Source organism: Cryptosporidium muris, genomic scaffold (genome assembly GCF_000006515.1).
Source record: "Cryptosporidium muris RN66 scf_1106632373411 genomic scaffold, whole genome shotgun sequence".
Taxonomy (NCBI): domain Eukaryota; phylum Apicomplexa; class Conoidasida; order Eucoccidiorida; family Cryptosporidiidae; genus Cryptosporidium; species Cryptosporidium muris.
In genome coordinates this window covers 1-19230 of record NW_002196590.1, presented here as the reverse complement: position 1 = coordinate 19230, position 19230 = coordinate 1, and the positions used below count along the sequence as shown (strand labels likewise).

The window sequence follows — 19230 nt, the reverse complement described above, 5'->3', positions numbered from 1 at the left end:
AAAGAAATTATGGAAAAATCTATTAATTAGTATCTATACTACATTGCAATACTATAGAGGATATTGTAAATATAGAGGAATATGTTGGTATTTAATTTGGCCATGCAGTATTTTAAATAAAGAATATAATTAGTAATAAAGAAGTGATTATATTTATCTTCTTAATTATTTAAATTTTACTATTATTGGCTCTAATGTGTTACTATTTGAAATATTATATAAGTGGTTTTTATTATTTAATTTAGTAAGATTTCTTAATATATTTACCATTTTAAGAGAGAAAAAAAAAGTGGAATTTTTGTAATTAAAATTTCCCACAATGGTTTTATAAATTTATATGTAGGATTTTTTTAATAAAATTATATTAGCTTATTTCTAATTTATTGAGTATACTTAAATGTGAAGTTATGAAGTAATTCTTTAGACTATTGTTGGAAATAGAGATTATTTACTAATGAAGAGTAATTAATAATTGAAATTTCATTCAATTAAAGTCTTAATATTATCTATTTTAATTGATATTTTGTAATGAAGCTCTTTTTCTTTTTCTAAGTTTAAGTTGACTTCTTTGTTGTATATCAGTACTTGGCCTTGGTAATAACTTAGCCTGCTCAGAATAACTATTTGTACAATCATTAATAGCACTTCCTACTTGTAAGTTAATACCAAATTTTTCTCAAACTTTTAATAACTTTTTCTTAATAATCTGTATAATTAAGAAAATTCTCAATACTAATTTGTATACTTTTTGAAGTTTTTATTAATAATTTAATTATTTCTAATATCAAAACAGATTGAGTAATAATAAATGATCTTCATAATATATAAATTAATATTTTAGGTAGATTTTTTGGTTCTTATCTTTAAATTATACATCTCAATCATTATATTACATTTCAATTTAAAAAATTGATAGTCTGATTTTGTAGTTACATCAAATACTAACTTTGGTTCTGTACTACTTAAGAATTCTGGATCTTGTCTACTTAAAATATCTAAACTAGGCCTTGGAATTGAATCTCCTATATTTAAAGTATCGTAAAGTCGTCCCATCACGAAATTGATTACTTTTCCTCCAGTGTACCAGTATTTTATCATGTGTATTTATATTACTAAAATATTTCAGTTTTTTCTTTCATATTATATTCTTTTAAATCAACATTTGAACAAATACTAGCTATTAATATAATAATTGGTTCCTTAGTTTCATAAATCCCGTACATCTGAAGCTTCTGCTAAAAGTAAGAGATCTAATTGAATATTCACATGAAACTTTTTGTAATAATAGATAAATATGAACATAAAAGAAATTTTTATTAACGAAGTTCGACCTAGTAGGAAGTATATAATCATAATTTGTTCTTATTGTAATAAGTATCATTTTTATATATTCTTCTGTTTCATAGTCATAACGAGTACCTTTATTTATATGGTCAATGAAAATACCCCATAGTTTTACTAGTACAGCAGGAATGTTACGAAAGGAAACCCAAACTTTCGATTTAAGGATATCTGAATCTTTTAGTAAACTTGCGTTGCTAATTGCTTGAATAGCAGCAATAGCAAGAATGTTTATTTGTGACATATCCATCACCATCTCTGCATTACACTTTTTTATATTTGAAGTGATAAAATATATAATTAAAATAAATAATAAGATATATTCATTTCAACTTATTTTATTATAATTCTTACTATTTTTAGTTCATATAGTATTAAGATGTATTATGTATTTATAGTGTGCAGCTTCTGATCATTATAGTATAAGTTGTAATTATATCCACTATTTTTTTAATAATTATTATTCTATTCAAAATAACTTATAAGTATAAAATCTTTTTTTTGTATTACTATTATCTAATATCTCAAATTATTTGATCATGATTGATTAATCTATTCATAATTAATTTAAGTGTATTTCCAATAATACAAACTTATAAGATCTACCAATTATAGTATAATTTTTATTAATAAACTTTAGATTAAGTAATATAAAAATACCTATACAATATTAGAATAGATATAAGAAAGTTTTTATTATTTAAGTGAATATTTATGACCTTTTTATTAAATAAAAGATTTCACACTATAGTTAACTATACATTAATAAATAAAAATAATATAAATCATTAAATAGATTATCTAAAAATAAGAAATTGATTTAATAATTAAAATTTGTAATAAAAATTTAAAATAATATATATAATTTGATATGTTAAACTATTCAGTAAAGCAATTTAAGATATATTACTGAATATAATAATTATTATAAAATATCTTATATTAAATATTATAACTATTAATAATAAAAAATTTTTAGAGTTTGGAAATTTTAATATAAGCTGTTAATTTTTTGATTTGTTAGTTTAATAAAGATAATAAAAACTTTTGATAACTATTTCTAATATATTATATACAATTATTTATATAAATTTTACAATTTCTTTCTTTGTTTGTACTAGTATAATATTTTGGAATAATATTAAATATTAATTTTTGTAATATTAATCTACAGATATTTATATATATATTCATTTTATTCTTTTTTTTTTTAAAATTAGAATGAAATTGTTCTGGTATTTGTCCATAAATAATTAAATATAATTTTAACAGAATTTCTAGATATTTATTAAAATACTTAATTCATTTATATCAATATTTTATTTTAGTACTAATAATTTCATCTTAAATTCTTTTTTTATAAATAATAAATCTAAAATTAATAAATCAATATTTATTATTTCTTTTATTATTATTTTATCTTAAAGGAGAAAAGATTTTTGGAAATTATTAATATTTTCCAATAATAATAATAATAATAATTTGTTAAACAAAGTAATGTTAATAAACCTTTAAAAATAAAATTTAATAAAATCATACTAAAATTTGTTTAAAGAATTGAGGTCCTAAAAGTAATCCATAATAGTTCTAATGATTTAGGATCTATTTGAAATACATGTTCAGATGAAATTTTGATTTTAGAATTATTTTATTTTATTATATTAGATTATAATTTATTAATATTTTAACAAATTGAATTTTTTTTTATTACAATATTAGATGTTTTAGACTTTCAAATGTATATAAAAAGGCTGAAATTGTAATAATTGTCTTTTTAATAGAACTATCATTCATATTAATTAATATTAACAATATTATTAAATTAAGTGTATTGTTGCAAAAATATCTTCTTTATATACAATATATAAGACAATATTTAGTATATAAGTTGACATTTATTTTTGTAATATGAATTCAAATTAATAACATTAACCCATTATTCTATAACACTTTAATGAAAATTTTTTTTATAAAATATATATTTAAATAAATTCAATTATTTATTAATAATAATTTTATAACTTTTTATATAGATGGAATAACCTTTTAGAGAATTATTAAATGAAAATCAATAGCAAAATTTAATTTATAATTTGAATAAAAAAAAAAAAGTAAATATATATTCTATAATAAATATTCATCTATATTAGTTTCATTTAATATATAATTTCGTTATAGAATCAATAGTATAATAGATATAAAGATATTAATTTAATACTTAATAAACATTAAAGATATCATTTTTAAAGAAAAACATTAAGAAGATCTATATCAGATTATTTGAACATTATATTTAATATATAAATGATCATATATACTTATATAACACGTACAGATATTATCAGATTTATTGTTATTTCAAATCACTTAACGACTAAACAATTTCTTTTCTATTTATACTTGGAGTTTTCTGAATGAACTCAAAATATTGATATTTTTACTATAATTAGAAATAACTTAAATTACTTTATTTTTAATGAGGTTCTAATAATTAATATATATATATTACCTTTAACTTTTAAAATAAAGATCTATATAAACAAAGTATAGTGAATATATAAGTTTATAGTTTTTTTAAGATTACACTAGAATAGTTTAAAATGGTACATAAATATATATATATATATAATAATGTATACAATTAAAATTTTATATTCTAAATTTTTATCAACTATAATAATAAAGTTGATTTTCAATCTTCGAAAATAATAAATTAACTGATAATATAAAGTACTTATTAAAGACAATAATAAAGTTCATAGATATATACTATATTTCTGTTTATACTTAAATATTTCACAATTTACTAATTCATTAAATTTGTCTTATATACTTTTTTTTCTGAAGCTACTTATTTTATTTGAATTGTCCTAGAAATTCAATGAACTTTTTACTGGTCAAATACTGTTTTCCTACGTATTGGATTATATTTTGAATTTTGAATAATTGATACTTTTGTTGTAGAAAATGGAGGTATTTTTGTACTAGGTAATACTTTACCTTGCATATTATTATGTTCATTTTCTAAATTAAACGTTCCAGATAACTTTTTAGTTTTCTTAATAGGCTTAGCAGAATCTTCTAATATAAAGTTAGTTAGAATAGAGTCTTTTGTTTGTTCATTCTCCATCATATCTTTTGTTATCTGCTTTTTATTTTCTTTTTCTAATTTTTTGATTTCTTGTTTTTCATCATTCTCTAACTGAACTTTACCCTTTTTAACAATAATATTTGAATATCCATCTGAAGTACTAGATGATCCACCTTTATAAGCTCTGAATGGTCCTTTTGTTATTAACTTCTTTCTACCAGTAGGTCTATATGGTAATTTATATGGAAGTTTTTCATCATACATAGCAGTTTCATGAGCAATTTTTCTAAATAATGCCTTTTTTTCAGATAATTCTTCTTTATCTGGAAATAATACATCACCTTTAATATAACTTGAGATATATATATCCTGTTCCAAAAAAGGAACCATTTCTAATTCAAGTGATAATAAATCTCGTTCTCTCTTTTCTTCATTTAAAATCTCCTTACGACCATTTATATTACTATTGAAGTCTCCAATAGGCTTTATTAACTTTATTTGTGGGATAAACATCCACAATCCATTAAATTTCTTTAACCAATCTAAACGTTCTTCAAATTTATTTTCAGAACTAATCATCTTTATATATGATTCACTTTTGTTCCTATTTTCTACAATCTTTTTTACATATTCCTTATACATCTTCAATTTACGATCAAATAATTTATTTTGGATAGACTTTATTAAACTTGAAAATCTTAAATTTGTAGGAGGACGCCTTATTACTTCACTAGACATATCAGTAATTATTTGACTTGGAGGGATTCCATGTACCTCTTCACATCCAGGTGGTAATTCAAACTTTTGGCTAGCTCTAGGATCGTATCTACCTATATTTTCTATAGCTTGATCAAATAAATTTTCTCTCCAATCACTAAGTATATTCTTATGAGATTTAGATAATAAAGGTACAAATTTGATATTAAAACGTCCATTTTGAATTCTACGAGTATAATTTAGAAAGACTTCCTCAACAGCTTTCCTCTGATGAATTTCTCTATCTAAACCTAATAATTTTATAACTCCATCTAAATCTGTAACTCCCTCTAAATTATTCACACGACTCTTAAACTCTATATTGTCAATATTAGAATCATATAATCTCTTTTTTTCATCTTTATTTAAAGTTGATCTAGATTTTCTTAATACAGCCATTGATATAACAGGTTTAGATACTTTTTCAATCTTTATGGGGAATTGAATTTTATTCTTCCGTTTATTTTTAATTTCTCTGTACCTTTGTAATATACTTATTACTGAAAGTAAACTATCACCATTCAAAAAGCCATCAGTAGCATACATCCTTGGTGTAGAAGTATAATCCACATGTCTTAAGCATTTTGTTTTATAATTTGACTCGACAACTCCTCCTTGCAATGTATTCTCTAACCATTTATCACGAGAACATATTGGATTTCCATCCTTATCATATCCCCAAATCTTTTTCTCACGAAATGCAAATGGATGAGTAATAGATAACCACAAATCATTCATTTGTTTCTTCTCTTGTTCAGTTTCATAATAAGTTTGTAGACCATATTCTTCAGTATCTGCCTTTAAATCAGGATCTCCTAATCCACCAAATACATCACCCATTGCAACATCTACTGGTTGAGGACCTAATGGTATATCTTTAACTCGCCTCTTCTTCCTTAGACGCAATAATTTCTTTTTCGCATCAGTATCATATTTCATGAATCTCTTTTGCTCTTCTTCACTTGGACTCTTATCACTATCTTTAGCTCCTTCAGATTCTTTATCTTCATCTATAATTGACATATCTTCATAAAAATTATCTGAACTAGATATTCCTATTACATCATGATTATCGTTATTTCTATCTTCCAATTGTCCCTTAGTCAATAAGTTATCATTTTCATTGATAATATCAGATTCTACTGAGACAATACTCACATCATTTAAATCATCATACTTTTGTAATCCTTGTATTTCCTCATCTTCTCCTAAGGCTCCAGGGACATATTTTAAAAAGAAATCTTCAGTATATTGGATATACTTATCTAACTCCTTTGGACCTCTAATGACCTCTTCGCAAGCTACGATACAAGTATGAAGTACAAGATATTGAGTAAATAATAATAGATCCTTATATAGATTCATGCTCTTTTTGAGGTTTTCAAAAAAATTCCAGTGTTATATAATAAGTATTACCCGTCTTAAAAATATAAGATTCAAATTATATCCAAAATTTCATTTTTTTGTTCTTTTTTTTAAATTAGATTTCATTTAAATAATCAAATTCCCACCACATTTTTAGATTCCGCACCATCTCCAGGCGCCTAGGATTCAATAACATGTTAGAATCACCACGCTTAAATCTTGGAAAGTAGAATATTAGGAAATGAAGGTTTACTAGGTGCTAGTAGGACTAAAATCTACCACATCGATTCCTATAAAACTAAGTGTAACTTCGGCTTTAAATAGTAAGATTATATCTCAATTTTGTGTAACTACACAATTTATGTTACCCAAACCACATTCTGGAGTCAAAGGAGTAGCTGGAACAGGGATATCATTAGCTAATTTGAGCTGTTCTTCTGCACATGCCATTATAAAGTCCATTTCTTGAACTTCCTCGATCTTCTTAGCTAACAAATTACTCTTTATTTCTTCTTCTTCAATAGCATCTTGTAAATCTCGCTTCCACTTCTCAACATTTGATAAAAGTTTCTGAGCCTCAAGTGCTGAACATTCATACTGATCTTTAATTACCTTTGTCTCCTCTTCAGTAGTGCACTTTGCTATTTGAATTTCCTTAAGTGTCCTTTGGAGTACTTCTAAAGCAGAGCTCCTAGCTACCAACACCGCAGAAACATCTGTACGAACTTTTAGTTGTTCATCTAATAAACCACTAAGCTCAACCTCTTTTTCTTTGCGCAATTTATTTAGTTCTTCAATTTGTCGTTTCAATTCCAATTCTCTAGCAAGCAAAAGTTCAGCCTCCTTTGACTTTTCATCATGTGCTTGCCTAGCCTCTTCTAATCTAAGTAATCTTTCTTCAATTTCAGCCAATTTCAAACTTAAAGCATCTAATTCCGTCTCTACTTTCCTAATTTCATCTTCTAAATTACTTTGAAGACTTACCAATTCATTTATACGTAATAGTAAGTCATTATACAATAATCTCAATTCCTGGATCTTTTTGCTCATCTCCTCAAGTCTTAATCTAGCTGCCTCAGCCTCACGAGCTTTCATATCAGCATCTTGTTTAAGTTTCTCCAGCATCAATTCAGCTTCAAATAATGAAGCATTAACAGCTTCAGCTTCTGCAGATTTAGTTCTAATCATATTTGACAATTTACCTAATTCAAATTTTCTATTATCAAGTAAATCTTTCTTAAGGCGAGCCTCTTCAAGTACATCCTGTTTTTCACGTAATGACTTGTCCAATTTCCCTTGTAAAATATTACGCAATTCAGTAAGATTATCTAGGAGTGCAATTCTCCTTTGGGAAAACTCCTCAACACACTTTAAAAGACGTTCCTCTTCCTTTATTAAAGGATCAATCTCACCTAAGAATCTTTCCCTCAAAGCCTTCTCCTTATCAAATAATCCTTGTAAAAGGTTATGAGCTTCATCTAATGCTTTCCTTAATTTATCTTCTGCTACCACAGCTGCCTCATAAGCTGCAGATAATTTTGCTTCACTTTTTAACTGTCCTCTCAATTGTTTCTGGATATTCAAAGCTTGTTGAACAGTATCTGTAGCCCTCCTAGCAGCTAACTGAGCATTCTTTGCAAATTCTCTTCTTCTCTCCTCAGCTGCTGTAGCTTCTAATAATGCCTTTGCACTCTCATTAGCTGCTTTGGCTCTGTTCTCAGCTGCTATTCTTAACTGCTCCTCAATCTTAGCAATCTCTGCAGCTTTTTGACTAATCTTAGATTTAGCATCATGATATTCCCGTATCTTCGATGCCATTTGAGCAACTTCCATAACTCTCTCCTCAGCTAATACTGCATCCTCATACTTCTTCATTGCCAATGTAGCAGCATTTGAAGCAGCAAATGACTGCTCAGCTGCATTATTTGCCAAGATTGTAGCTTCTCTTAATTCAGCTAATGTAATCTCCTCAAGTACAACTCCTACCTTTTCTAAATCCTTTATATCACCTGGATTTAAACATTTACTACCAATCACTTGAGAGAATAAATGTTCGAATTTTGGAGAAGTGAATAATACTTGAAGGCCTTTAGAATAGTTAGTTACATCTTCACCTTCTAAAGCAATGGCAATAAGCCTACCATCACTTGATACTGCATAACGAACTAATATTGGTAGAGGTACCTTCTTATTTCTCCCACGTACCCATAACTTCAATTTATTATCATACATCCATCCTGCACTTACCATATCCTCTATAGAACAGGTATTACTACCCAACATAGACTGAATAACAGACTCCTCAGATCTCGAACGTTCCAATAATACTGCTACATCAATTTTACCATTAGAAGGTGACATAATCACACCTGATGGAGAATATACAGGTGACAAATTCTCAACCAATCCTAAGGGTTCATGAGATAAAACTGCACTACAGAAACTTGTCATAGACATCTCTACATTAGGATTTAAAGTTCCAATTGGTGTTGAAAATTCAGGATGGAAAGATCCCAAAGCTAAAATCATAGATACAATACAATTTTCAATTTCATAAGTAGCAATTCCACTAGAAGTTACCTTAGGTTTCTTAGACATATAGTGAACTCCAAGACACAATTCATCATAATCACGACTTAATGATAAGGTTTCAAAGTATGTTGGAAATACAGATGACATTCTTAGAACTAAATTAATATCAGATTCAACCAAAGCTGCACAATGAGGTCCCAAATTTAAAGGTAATGGTCTATAGTTATTAACTACTCCATAAGCTCCTACATTAATTGACTGTGAAAATTCTGGAATTATTGAATCTTCAGCTTTACTAACAACGAATAATGAAGCATGAGAAGCACCACTAGAGTGTCGAGCTAAACGATGTTCAAAGAATAATTCATACTTGCGACTTTTCTTTGATAGATCTTCAATTTCCCTATACTCATCAATTGTAACAAGAGTTGCACAATACTCACACTTTTCATATGTAATATCTAGACATTTACTGCATTTAGGACCTGCTTTTTGACGACGTTTTAAAACTCTTAAACGAGCTGCCAATTCCTTTACTTCTATCTCAGTTAATTGTTCTTTTTTCATATTGCTACGGGCATCGATGAAACTCTTTCTTGCAGCTTCAATATGACGTAGATCTGCACTTGATAGACTATCAACTTCTTTTCCAGAATCATTAAATAAATAAGCATAGTAACTAGCACCTTGTTGAACTGGAGTAAAATCACCTTCACCTAAATATATATAATAATTGGAACCAGAATCTGTACTACTCATTAGTAATACTGTCACGAATCTATTTGTAAATGATTCAGCTGCTTCCATCAGTCTTGGAGTATATATTTTGCGATAGTCCTCATCAACCATCATTCTCTTCAAGTCAAATTCAACCTCAACTGTAGTAAATATTGGTGACAATGTATTGTTTACTAGTATAGAGTCCGCAAGAGACTGGCTAATAATCATCTCAATTGCAGTTTGATCTGCAGGCATTGTAACCAATCGATATATACGGCATGGAACACCTTGATCTACTAACTTCTTCTGCCTCAATTGAGCTGCCTTCAGAGACTCAGTAGTAAATTCCTCAGGTAAAAGTAAAATAGTACTCCGCACATAATCAGCCATATCGATTGTGACCTCTCTATACGGAAACATTGTTCCATCGCTTGAGGCAGTATTCAACAAACTGTTTAGTGGAACCGAATATGAAAAAATACCTTGTGGTAATAGAGCACCAACAAAAATAAAAAAAAGTATACGTGCTAATAACATTTTTCTTTAAAATAAAAAAAAACTGAATTTCACCTGACAAGTTTAATGGAACTTTAACTCTAAACCTAACGGTACCCCCAATGGACCTTCTGAGACATCTCACTATGTCTTTAAAAGATACCGTAGCGCCTTTATAGCGCCATTTTTCAAAATCGGGATCCTTGCTATATGGGTTTTGAAAAGTACATTTAAAATAGATCTAAAATTTTATCTGATCTTTGTGTTATACTATATATCTGATAGTATCAAAAAAATAGAATATCTTAAAAGGTTGTATTACAATTGAAAAAAAAAGGAAATAGATACCCTAACATTAATTAGCGGGACCTTTATCCCTTTTTACTCTCAAAATACCTCACCCTAAAAGTATTTATACTTTATTTCTATTATATAATTTTCCTTCTGGTAACAAATCTACACTGAGACTAGACGCTGAGAATGTTGTCATTAGAGGTTCAGGATCTTAAATTGTACTTGTAAGAAAATTAAGAATTTGCAAATCCCAGACGCTGTATTGAAAGGGTTCATTATTCACAAATGTTTGTTTTAATAATACTATAGACTTACGGGAATTACTTTTATTCTTTTTTTCGTTAATTTGTATTTTGAATTTAGTTTTTAAAAATCATTGTTTATCATTTTTCTTAGTATAATAATAAGCAGATAGATTATGACTGTTTACAATACTAGGAGTACTGTCAAGCCTGGGAAGCATTCAGTGCTGAAGAAATTAGGTTCAACTACCAAAGTATGTAAAGATCAGAATAGTTCAGGGAAATATCTTTTGCATAATTCTAATGATGAACTAATTCAAAAATCACAAGAGTTGAGTAACGAAGAATATGAAAGAAAAATTCACCATCATAACTTACGTCCAACTAGATGCCTAAGAGGAATATCAACACGATCAACTTATAAGAGGTCTCCTTCACCTTGTAAAGATCGTCCATTTGATGAAGCTTTATTGTATCCATCCAAAAATTCTTCATTATCTACAAATAATAAAGAATTAACTAAAAAGTTGATAGGAAGAAATATAATTAGTGATATGCGTAACAAAAAGAAAAGTCTTGGAAATTCAAGATCTCCTAGGTTCCCAATAAATTTAAATAAAGAGAAAAAAAACCATAAATCTCCAAATTCATCAATTTCTACAACTCCTAATAATAATCGACATCATCATACTATACATCCAACTAGATGCTTGAGAGGTGTATCAACACGTGCGACTTATAAAAGATCACCTTCACCTCGTAAGGATTGGCCATTTGATGAAGCAATTTTGTATCCCCAATCTTCAAAGAATACTATAAATCACGTTGAAAATAAAACTAAATCCAAAAATAAAATTAAAAATAAAACAAAACAAAATTCATTTAAAGGAAAGAAATCAAAAAAATCTTCAGTATCTTTGAAAGTTATTGAAGATTACTCTTCTAAATATTTTGTAGATAAAATGCCACTTGATAAGAGTAAAAAGCTTAAAAGTCATTTAATTTCAAATCTATATAGTCAAAAAGCACAAAATATTCCAACTAATATCTCTGATAGTGATTTCATTAAGCATGACCAAGAGAAAATTAATAGCAAAACTTATAATTTGGAATTGAAAGAAAGTAAAAAAAGGCCTTATAAAGTTATTGAGGAATCAACAGATATTAAATTACAAAGTGAAAATAAAAATAAAAAAGTTAAAAAAAAAACAGAGATAGAAATTGAAGAAAAAAGTTTATATGATAATATATATACCAAAAATGGTAATTCTTTAATGGATTATTTAGAAACTTCAAGTATAGCAACAGTAGAAGATGGTAATGAACCTTTTAAACTTAGTCCCAAGGCAGGATCTCATATAGGATGGGGTGAAAAAGAATTGAATACAAATACTTGGAGTTACAATAAGAAGTGTATAGGTAAGTTTAATAATTATTTTTAAATTGACATTTTGCAAATTTTTATGTAACGTATATACAGCCTAACTTAGCTTCAGATGAATATGATAGTATAAATCAAACTAGCATATTTTTGTGGAATGAGAAATACCAAAAATTGGAAAACCTTCAACATCATATGTGCATAAATGACTATCGCCTAGTTAGCTTCTCAAGGGATCGTTTCAATCCATATATCAACCATTGTTGGGTTAATGTTGCAGAATATATCTGGCAATTAGATAAAAATGGTCATATAGTAAAAGATTCTATAAATGGAAATAGTAAAATTACTTCTGAACTTCCAGCACTATTTGAACTGTTATTTATTAAGAAAGATTCTTTTGTAGGCTCAATAGTTCATCAAGTTTCATCTCTTTTCATTTCTCATGATGATATTTTTATTGAAATGTATAATCAAAGTTTGTTTAATTTTCATCCAAATATCGTTAGAATCGATGAAGTTATGCAAGATTCAATTTTTCCCTATTCAATATTCGTACAGGAATATATGCCATACTCATGTCTCAATTGGAATGAAAAATTCAGATATTATGAGCCTCCTACTTTACTTGAATGTTTAGAATCAGAAACAATGAGACGAGTTTATACTGAAACAGGGGCAAGAATTATATTTGGCCAAGTTCTAAACCTTGTAGATTATCTCCATAGAATTAAAATATCTGGAATATATTTAAGACCTGAATCTGTTAGAATCTCTCATGCTTTTGATGAGACCTATATGGACCCAACAAAAAGACCTCTAACAAGAGTAATATATAGCTCAAAAATTCCTATCGGTCATTCTATAAGTAAAACTAGACGAATAGAACTCAAATGTGAACTTAAAAAATTATGGAAAGATGCACCTACAATTGATGTTTCATCTTCATCTAGCATTGAATTTAAAACACTTCGTGATACACTTTACAATATTAAAAAGAGTATACATAAAGTTCCATATAATCATCATCTCTTTGATTATGCACTAATGACCAAAAATACAGTCCGGAAAATAAATTCATCTACAGGGGAACCTTATGTTAAACTTTCAGGAATATTTAAAGGAATAAGAACTAAGAAACGCTACGAAATTTTTTCAGGTAATAAATGGGTAGTTCCTCCTGAAACTACGGCCTTGTTATTTAATTTTAATCAATTAAATGGGAATAATTCAGAATTAAATCATTATAAATGTGATATATGGAATCTTGGTATTTTACTCCATTGCCTACTCACTGGAGAAGTACCTCTAATCCTTAATAACAGAGTCTGCATAAATACAAATATATCCTCTCCTGCCAAAACCCTAATCAGTCAAATGTTGCATGTTAATCCCAAATATAGAATCTCAACATCTGAAATTTTCAATTCCAGTTGGATGAGCATAAAAAATGATATTTTATAAAACTTCAATATAATTTTTATTTGAACTGATTTGAACCATGGAATACAAATATTCATCATTCAAGTATAATAGACAATCATAAAGGATGATTGATTTTTTTTTTTTTGACTATACTCTAATATTCTAATAAGTCTATTATTTTATTTTTCAAACATTTATATCTTTTAGATATTACTTATTATTTACTAACTTTTGGGCTACTAGGATAATTTTCTTTTATTCTACGATTTTTCAGGCCCCCCTAAAAAAATAAAAAATAAATATTCAATATAAAAATACTGATTAATGTTCACTGCTTCCATATTATAATTTTTTTCCTTTATTCCGAAAGTGTATATATCCTAAATGTATGCAAAATTTGTAGTCTTACCTAAAATTCTCAGTAAATCTTCTTTGCTACCCACTTGTTCTTGAGATTGTCATTTTAGAAGAATCTGGAACGTACTTCTTGGAAATAGAGTGAGAACTTTCTCTTAATCCTTTCTTCTGACCAGAATTTCTAATCACAACAAATTCCCCAAGTGGAACTTCCTTTGTAACACCACTTAATTCAGAAACTTCAAATTCATTTGCAGGTGAGGAATCATCTGTACTTGCTTCTTCAAAATCACCCAAATATATGTCTTTATTCATTTCTATATTTCTTGTCCCCATTTCAGGTTTTGATTGATTATCTGAGGAATTTATGTTAGATAATTCATCAGATATCTCCATTGAAGTCGAAGTATCTAAGCTATTGTCTTCCTTACGTCTCTCTTCTATATCTTTCTGAGTTTTCAATATACCCAATATATGAGCTTTTTGCTGTGGAGTTTTAAATGGATTCCTAGAATAAAATAAAAATTTTAGCATTCAATTAAATTTTAAGTCATATATACAAATAAAATATAAAAATATTTCATTTGTCTTTATTTGTATCACTTTATTTTACTATAAACTTACCTTTTCAATCTCTCAATTTTCTGATCAGATATAGTCAATTTACTATAAGATGTTTTCTTTTTCACTGGAGACTTTACCCTCTGAAACTCTTTTTTAATTACACTTTTTGGCTGGATATAATTTTTCTGATCTGTGTATAATATAGAAGGATGATGAGCTAAGTATACTTCATCAAAAGATAGCTCAAGCTCATTCGGAAGATTCTCAGACCTATCTTCCAATAATGCACCTCCTAAAAGAACTCCTTCAACTGGTTGTAAACCATCTAAATTATTACTATTTACTGTTACTGATATTGGGGCTATTCCATCACTATCATGTGTATAGTGTCCCACAGGCTGCAAACCAAAATTATCTTGAATATCAATATGTGTAATTGGATTGTTTTCTGGATCGAGAACTACAGAACTTAATCCAATATCAGCTTTATTAGTTTCTCCAAATACTAAGGCATCACTATCCAGTTGTATACTTCCTAAGAAATCATCAAATTCCAGTTTTGTATCTTCGTCCTCTTGTTTCTCTTCTTTTTGTTTCTCTTTATCTTGATCATCTTTAGAACCTGATTCTACTGTAGACTTTTCGTCTGGAATTGCAGAATTATTCTGAGTCTTATCTAATTCAATCTTTTTTAACATTTCTTTCATCTCTTCTAGTTCCTTAAGTAGTAAATCTTTTTCAGTTATTAACTTCTGTAACTTTTTAGTCTGATCAGGGATTTTAGATTTATCTCCACTTTCAACTGCTTGATCATATAATCCTCTAGTACTTTCAATCAACATTAATTGTTCTCGTAATTGCCTAGCCTCCTTTGATGATTGCACTGGAGACTGCTTTTTCGTTGGATATTGCTTAGGGAATATATAACCATCATCTAATAGTGGTTCTAAAGATGAATATCTTTTTCTTTTATTTATACCTGAAAAGTCCCAAGGAATACCAGTATCTGATCTTGATATTGATTTTTTATTTTTATTATTTTCTCTTAAATCAAAACCTGTTTTCGTGTCTTTCACATGTTCAAAACTTTGCTTGCTATTTTCATCTTTAATTTTTTGAAATAAATTATAAAGTGCTGAATCTTCTATATTCAAATCAGAATTTTTCTGTGATGTTGATGATTGTTTATCTATATCTAAAGTACTTTTGTCTTGCCTCTTTTTATATGGGTCTAACTGGCGAGGTTTAGAAGATTTAGAAGTTGGTAATTTTCTCGAATTTGAAAATTTTAGGTTATTCATTCTCATATAAAGGTCTTTTTCTAATAATTCTTCCGATTCTGTACCTGATATATCTTTATTAACTTGAGATTGTAAATCTTCTTTTTTCTTTCTTAACTTAGATAAGATTGAAATACCTTTTGAAGGTGGCGAATGTCTACGTGTAAAGATACCCCCTGTAGTATGGAGGTCTTTTTTTAATGATTCTTCCAATTCTTTACCTAATATACCTTTAATTTGAGGTTTTAAATCTCCTTTTTTTATATTCAATTCGGGTAATGTTGAAATACTTCCTGAAGATAGTGAATCTCTATGTGTAAAGATACTCCCTGTAGTATGGAGGTCTTTTTTTAATGATTCTTCCAATTCTTTACCTGATATACCTTTATTAACTTGAGGTTTTAAATCTCCTTTTTTTATATTCAATTCAGGCAAGGTTGAAATACTTCCTGAAGATAGTGAACTTCCAGTTGTTTCTATATGTTTTCTAGCTTGTTCTTGTAAATTTGGAGTAGTCTCTAAAGACAATAAGCCATTTAGTATATTTCTGTGTGTTTCAGTTTGTTTGTGTAAATTTTTATTAACTTGGGATTTAAAAATTCCTTTTTTACTTAAAACTCCAAAGTTATTAGAATTCATTCTTTTTTCCTTCTTTTTTTTAATTTGATCTTCTAAACTTAGGGCAGCTTTATATGTTAAAGGTTTGTTACTCGAAGACTTCAGTGAAAATTTATTTTCTAGGTTTGAAAGTTCTGCAGAAAATTCCTCATTTTCATTTCTTACTTGCGTAATATCCACATTACTAGTTAAATGACTATTTTTATTAGTTAACTCTTGCCGTTTTTGGTTATGGGAGGAGTTTATAGCATACTCAGAGGATTGAGAAGGGCTTTTTTTTAATATATCTAGAAAAGATAAACTATCTCCATTACTATCCGAACTTACATCAAAATAATCTTTTTCTAAAGGATATTGTTGCACAATTAAATTAGAGCCTTTTGAACTGTCAAAATTACAAAGTAAACAAATAGCCAGTATAATTATCCATCTAATATATATCCTCATAACATATTCTTCGGATTTTTAAAGCTTTAAAAAAGTGAAGCTTATAATAAAGCTGTATGTGTTACCTATAATAACTTAAAATTTATTTTAAAGAAATCCTTTAATTGTTTTATGAGTTACGTTGAAAAAGGGAAGTTCAACCAGATCTTTATATAAACTTGCCGCCAAATATACATGCATTTGAAACAAAGAACATATGTAATGGACAACCCACTACCGGTATAGAGTACACTATGTTATAAATTAAAATTAAAATTATCTAATACAATTAGAAAACATACTATTTAGATATGGTATTTCTAACTATAGAATTAAAATGTTCGATTTCTTTCGCCGAAAGAGCTAGAATCTCATCAATTACACTTTCATCCGTGTTATTATCTAAAAATACATAAAAATCAGATCTTTTAGGTGAATAAAATAGATAAAATAAACCATAATCAACTATTTTGTGACAGTGAAATACATGTTTTAAGCTGCATATAAATTTTCCAAGACGACTAGCCCATTGCAAACCACCTGCTACTCTTTTTATTGATTTTAAATTTTTTGAAATGAATAGTGTAGAATCAATATTCATACCTTCATCATTCATATATTGTTTATCTGCAATCTCATCTAATGTGGAATTTTCTGAAAAAGATCCTTCCCTAGTTAGAGTTTCTTGAGTATCAAGAGCTTGATTTGAAAATTCTTGAGATTGATATTGTTGTTGAACCGGAGATTTAATACTCAATGGAGATTTCAAATTATAATTTTCTTCCTTCTTAGTGAGTGAATCAACTGAATATAGTTTTTCAGGATCAGTTTCAATATATTGTTGCGTAAGCTCTTGTTTCTGATTTTGAATACTGGTATCACTCCTATTATGTAAGTCATATTTTAAAGTAGATGATACAATATTGGGAGACTCAACTTCAAATATTTCTATCAAATCATCTATGGGTTTTACTTGAGATATATCAATACCAGGTTCAAATTCACTTTCCAAAGATTTTAATCCATCTTTTCTTTTTTTTATCATTTTTCTTTTTGGTACATAAGTTAGCTTTTGTTGGACTGGTAATAATTCCTTCTTTTCAAATTTTTCAACTAAATCCCGGACAAGACCCTTACTTCGTATTATTGGTTTTCTAGTAACACTTCTTGGAATAGGTTTTACTACTACTTCTGGTGTTTGCAAAGGAACTGGTTCTACAGATTCAAATGAACTTGGAGATTTTTGTAAATAATCATTCTCCAAATTATCTGTTGGTAATACTCTTTCTACTTGATCCTGTGCTCGTGATAAAAAATTCTGATCTTCATTATTTTGTGATTTAGGTAATTCATGGGGTACTATTCCAATTGGTGACATTGGGGTTAGTGTAGGACTTGGCTTGTAAATTTCTGGTGTCTCTATATATTCAACTAAATTAGTTCCCTTCTTTTGTGAAGAGGATAATCCAAGCATACTGGGAATGTTTTCTGAATATTCAGTTTGTTCTATTTCTTCACTTTGATCATCAGAAATTTGCATTGGAATAGGTAATGAAGATTCATCATAGGATATCTCACTTGGTATATCACTATTTGGATCTAAAGAAGTTAATTCAATAGAATTACTTTCATCTATTCTTTTTTTCGCTTCATCATCTATATTAATAATTTGATTCGTATCTAATAATGAAAACTCAGATATTTCATTATCCAGATTAGTCCCATGAGTCTCACTTGTTTGAGTCTCATATGTTTCTGTAGGTAATTCCATATTATCAGCAATCTCTTTAATCAATTTGAGAGCTGTCTTATGTTGTAAATCTTCAGCATTAATTTCATCTTCAGGAGAAGTTTCCTTTAATATATCATCAGGATATGAATTTTCTTTATATATTAGTGGATTAATACTTGAATTTTCCATAATTGTGTCTTCTCCAATAATTTCATCATATTTATCATCAGAATTTAATGTAAATGAAGAATTAGCTAATCTATTTTGTATAAGACTTGATTCTTTAGTTCCAGTATATTTGGGGCTCGTGCTTGCCTCTTCAATTTTTTTCTCTTCGCTAAGTGTTATATTATGTATATCATCATTCAAATGTAATTCTGTTTCATTAGATTCCTTTTGGATGATCTCATTATCTTCTAATTCCGGTTGTTCATAGAGTAATAATTTATTAATATTTTCACTATCCTGTGATTTATCTAATTCTTCAGACTTTTCAAGTTCATCCAAATCTTCAGTATGAGCTATTTCATATTCATCGAAATTAGTTCCAATTTTTTCCTTAAATCCCCCTAGATAACCTTCAATACTTTCATCTTGATACTTAAATTCAT

The 19230-nt window shown here is 27.7% G+C and overlaps 4 protein-coding genes across 4 annotated transcripts, besides 27 other annotated features; 1 reads left to right on the top strand and 3 right to left on the bottom strand.

Annotated features, from left to right (window-relative positions):
* Positions 1 to 108: 108 nt before the first annotated feature.
* Positions 109 to 187: a sequence feature (AT_rich).
* A 157-nt stretch (positions 188 to 344) lies between these two features.
* Positions 345 to 367: a sequence feature (AT_rich).
* A 387-nt stretch (positions 368 to 754) lies between these two features.
* Positions 755 to 778: a sequence feature (AT_rich).
* A 39-nt stretch (positions 779 to 817) lies between these two features.
* Positions 818 to 840: a sequence feature (AT_rich).
* A 788-nt stretch (positions 841 to 1628) lies between these two features.
* Positions 1629 to 1690: a sequence feature (AT_rich).
* Positions 1691 to 1784: 94 nt separating this feature from the next.
* Positions 1785 to 1844: a sequence feature (AT_rich).
* Positions 1845 to 1948: 104 nt separating this feature from the next.
* Positions 1949 to 2000: a sequence feature (AT_rich).
* A 102-nt stretch (positions 2001 to 2102) lies between these two features.
* Positions 2103 to 2185: a sequence feature (AT_rich).
* Positions 2186 to 2314: a microsatellite.
* Positions 2315 to 2365: 51 nt separating this feature from the next.
* Positions 2366 to 2437: a sequence feature (AT_rich).
* Positions 2438 to 2475: 38 nt separating this feature from the next.
* Positions 2476 to 2761: a sequence feature (AT_rich).
* Positions 2762 to 2802: 41 nt separating this feature from the next.
* Positions 2803 to 2823: a microsatellite.
* A 28-nt stretch (positions 2824 to 2851) lies between these two features.
* Positions 2852 to 2875: a sequence feature (AT_rich).
* Positions 2876 to 2984: 109 nt separating this feature from the next.
* Positions 2985 to 3050: a sequence feature (A-rich).
* An 83-nt stretch (positions 3051 to 3133) lies between these two features.
* Positions 3134 to 3167: a sequence feature (AT_rich).
* Positions 3168 to 3298: 131 nt separating this feature from the next.
* Positions 3299 to 3589: a sequence feature (AT_rich).
* A 174-nt stretch (positions 3590 to 3763) lies between these two features.
* Positions 3764 to 3819: a sequence feature (AT_rich).
* Positions 3820 to 3826: 7 nt separating this feature from the next.
* Positions 3827 to 3849: a sequence feature (AT_rich).
* Positions 3850 to 3948: 99 nt separating this feature from the next.
* Positions 3949 to 4025: a sequence feature (AT_rich).
* Positions 4026 to 4231: 206 nt separating this feature from the next.
* On the bottom strand, positions 4232 to 6553 carry CMU_028300 (uncharacterized protein; the record flags this gene model as incomplete). Its single annotated transcript, XM_002142914.1, has 1 exon — positions 4232 to 6553. The coding sequence occupies one exon, from the start codon at positions 6551 to 6553 to the stop codon at positions 4232 to 4234; it is 2322 nt and encodes a 773-aa protein (XP_002142950.1).
* A 125-nt stretch (positions 6554 to 6678) lies between these two features.
* Positions 6679 to 10362, bottom strand: CMU_028290 (uncharacterized protein). Its single transcript, XM_002142913.1, has one exon. The coding sequence runs from the start codon at positions 10340 to 10342 to the stop codon at positions 6890 to 6892; it is 3453 nt and encodes a 1150-aa protein (XP_002142949.1). The 5' UTR covers positions 10343 to 10362; the 3' UTR covers positions 6679 to 6889.
* A 650-nt stretch (positions 10363 to 11012) lies between these two features.
* CMU_028280 (uncharacterized protein) lies at positions 11013 to 13681 on the top strand (the record flags this gene model as incomplete). The annotated part of the gene is made up of 2 exons (XM_002142912.1): positions 11013 to 12255; positions 12333 to 13681. The coding sequence occupies 2 exons, from the start codon at positions 11013 to 11015 to the stop codon at positions 13679 to 13681; spliced, it is 2592 nt and encodes an 863-aa protein (XP_002142948.1).
* Positions 11665 to 11703: a microsatellite.
* Positions 11993 to 12069: a sequence feature (T-rich).
* Positions 12261 to 12281: a sequence feature (AT_rich).
* Positions 13661 to 13703: a sequence feature (AT_rich).
* Positions 13704 to 13923: 220 nt separating this feature from the next.
* Positions 13924 to 13959: a sequence feature (AT_rich).
* Positions 13960 to 14077: 118 nt separating this feature from the next.
* On the bottom strand, positions 14078 to 18808 carry CMU_028270 (uncharacterized protein; the record flags this gene model as incomplete). Its single annotated transcript, XM_002142911.1, has 3 exons — positions 14078 to 14507; positions 14624 to 16846; positions 17190 to 18808. The coding sequence occupies 3 exons, from the start codon at positions 18806 to 18808 to the stop codon at positions 14078 to 14080; spliced, it is 4272 nt and encodes a 1423-aa protein (XP_002142947.1).
* Positions 14512 to 14580: a sequence feature (AT_rich).
* Positions 15585 to 15605: a sequence feature (AT_rich).
* Positions 17145 to 17167: a sequence feature (AT_rich).
* Positions 18809 to 19230: the final 422 nt, after the last annotated feature.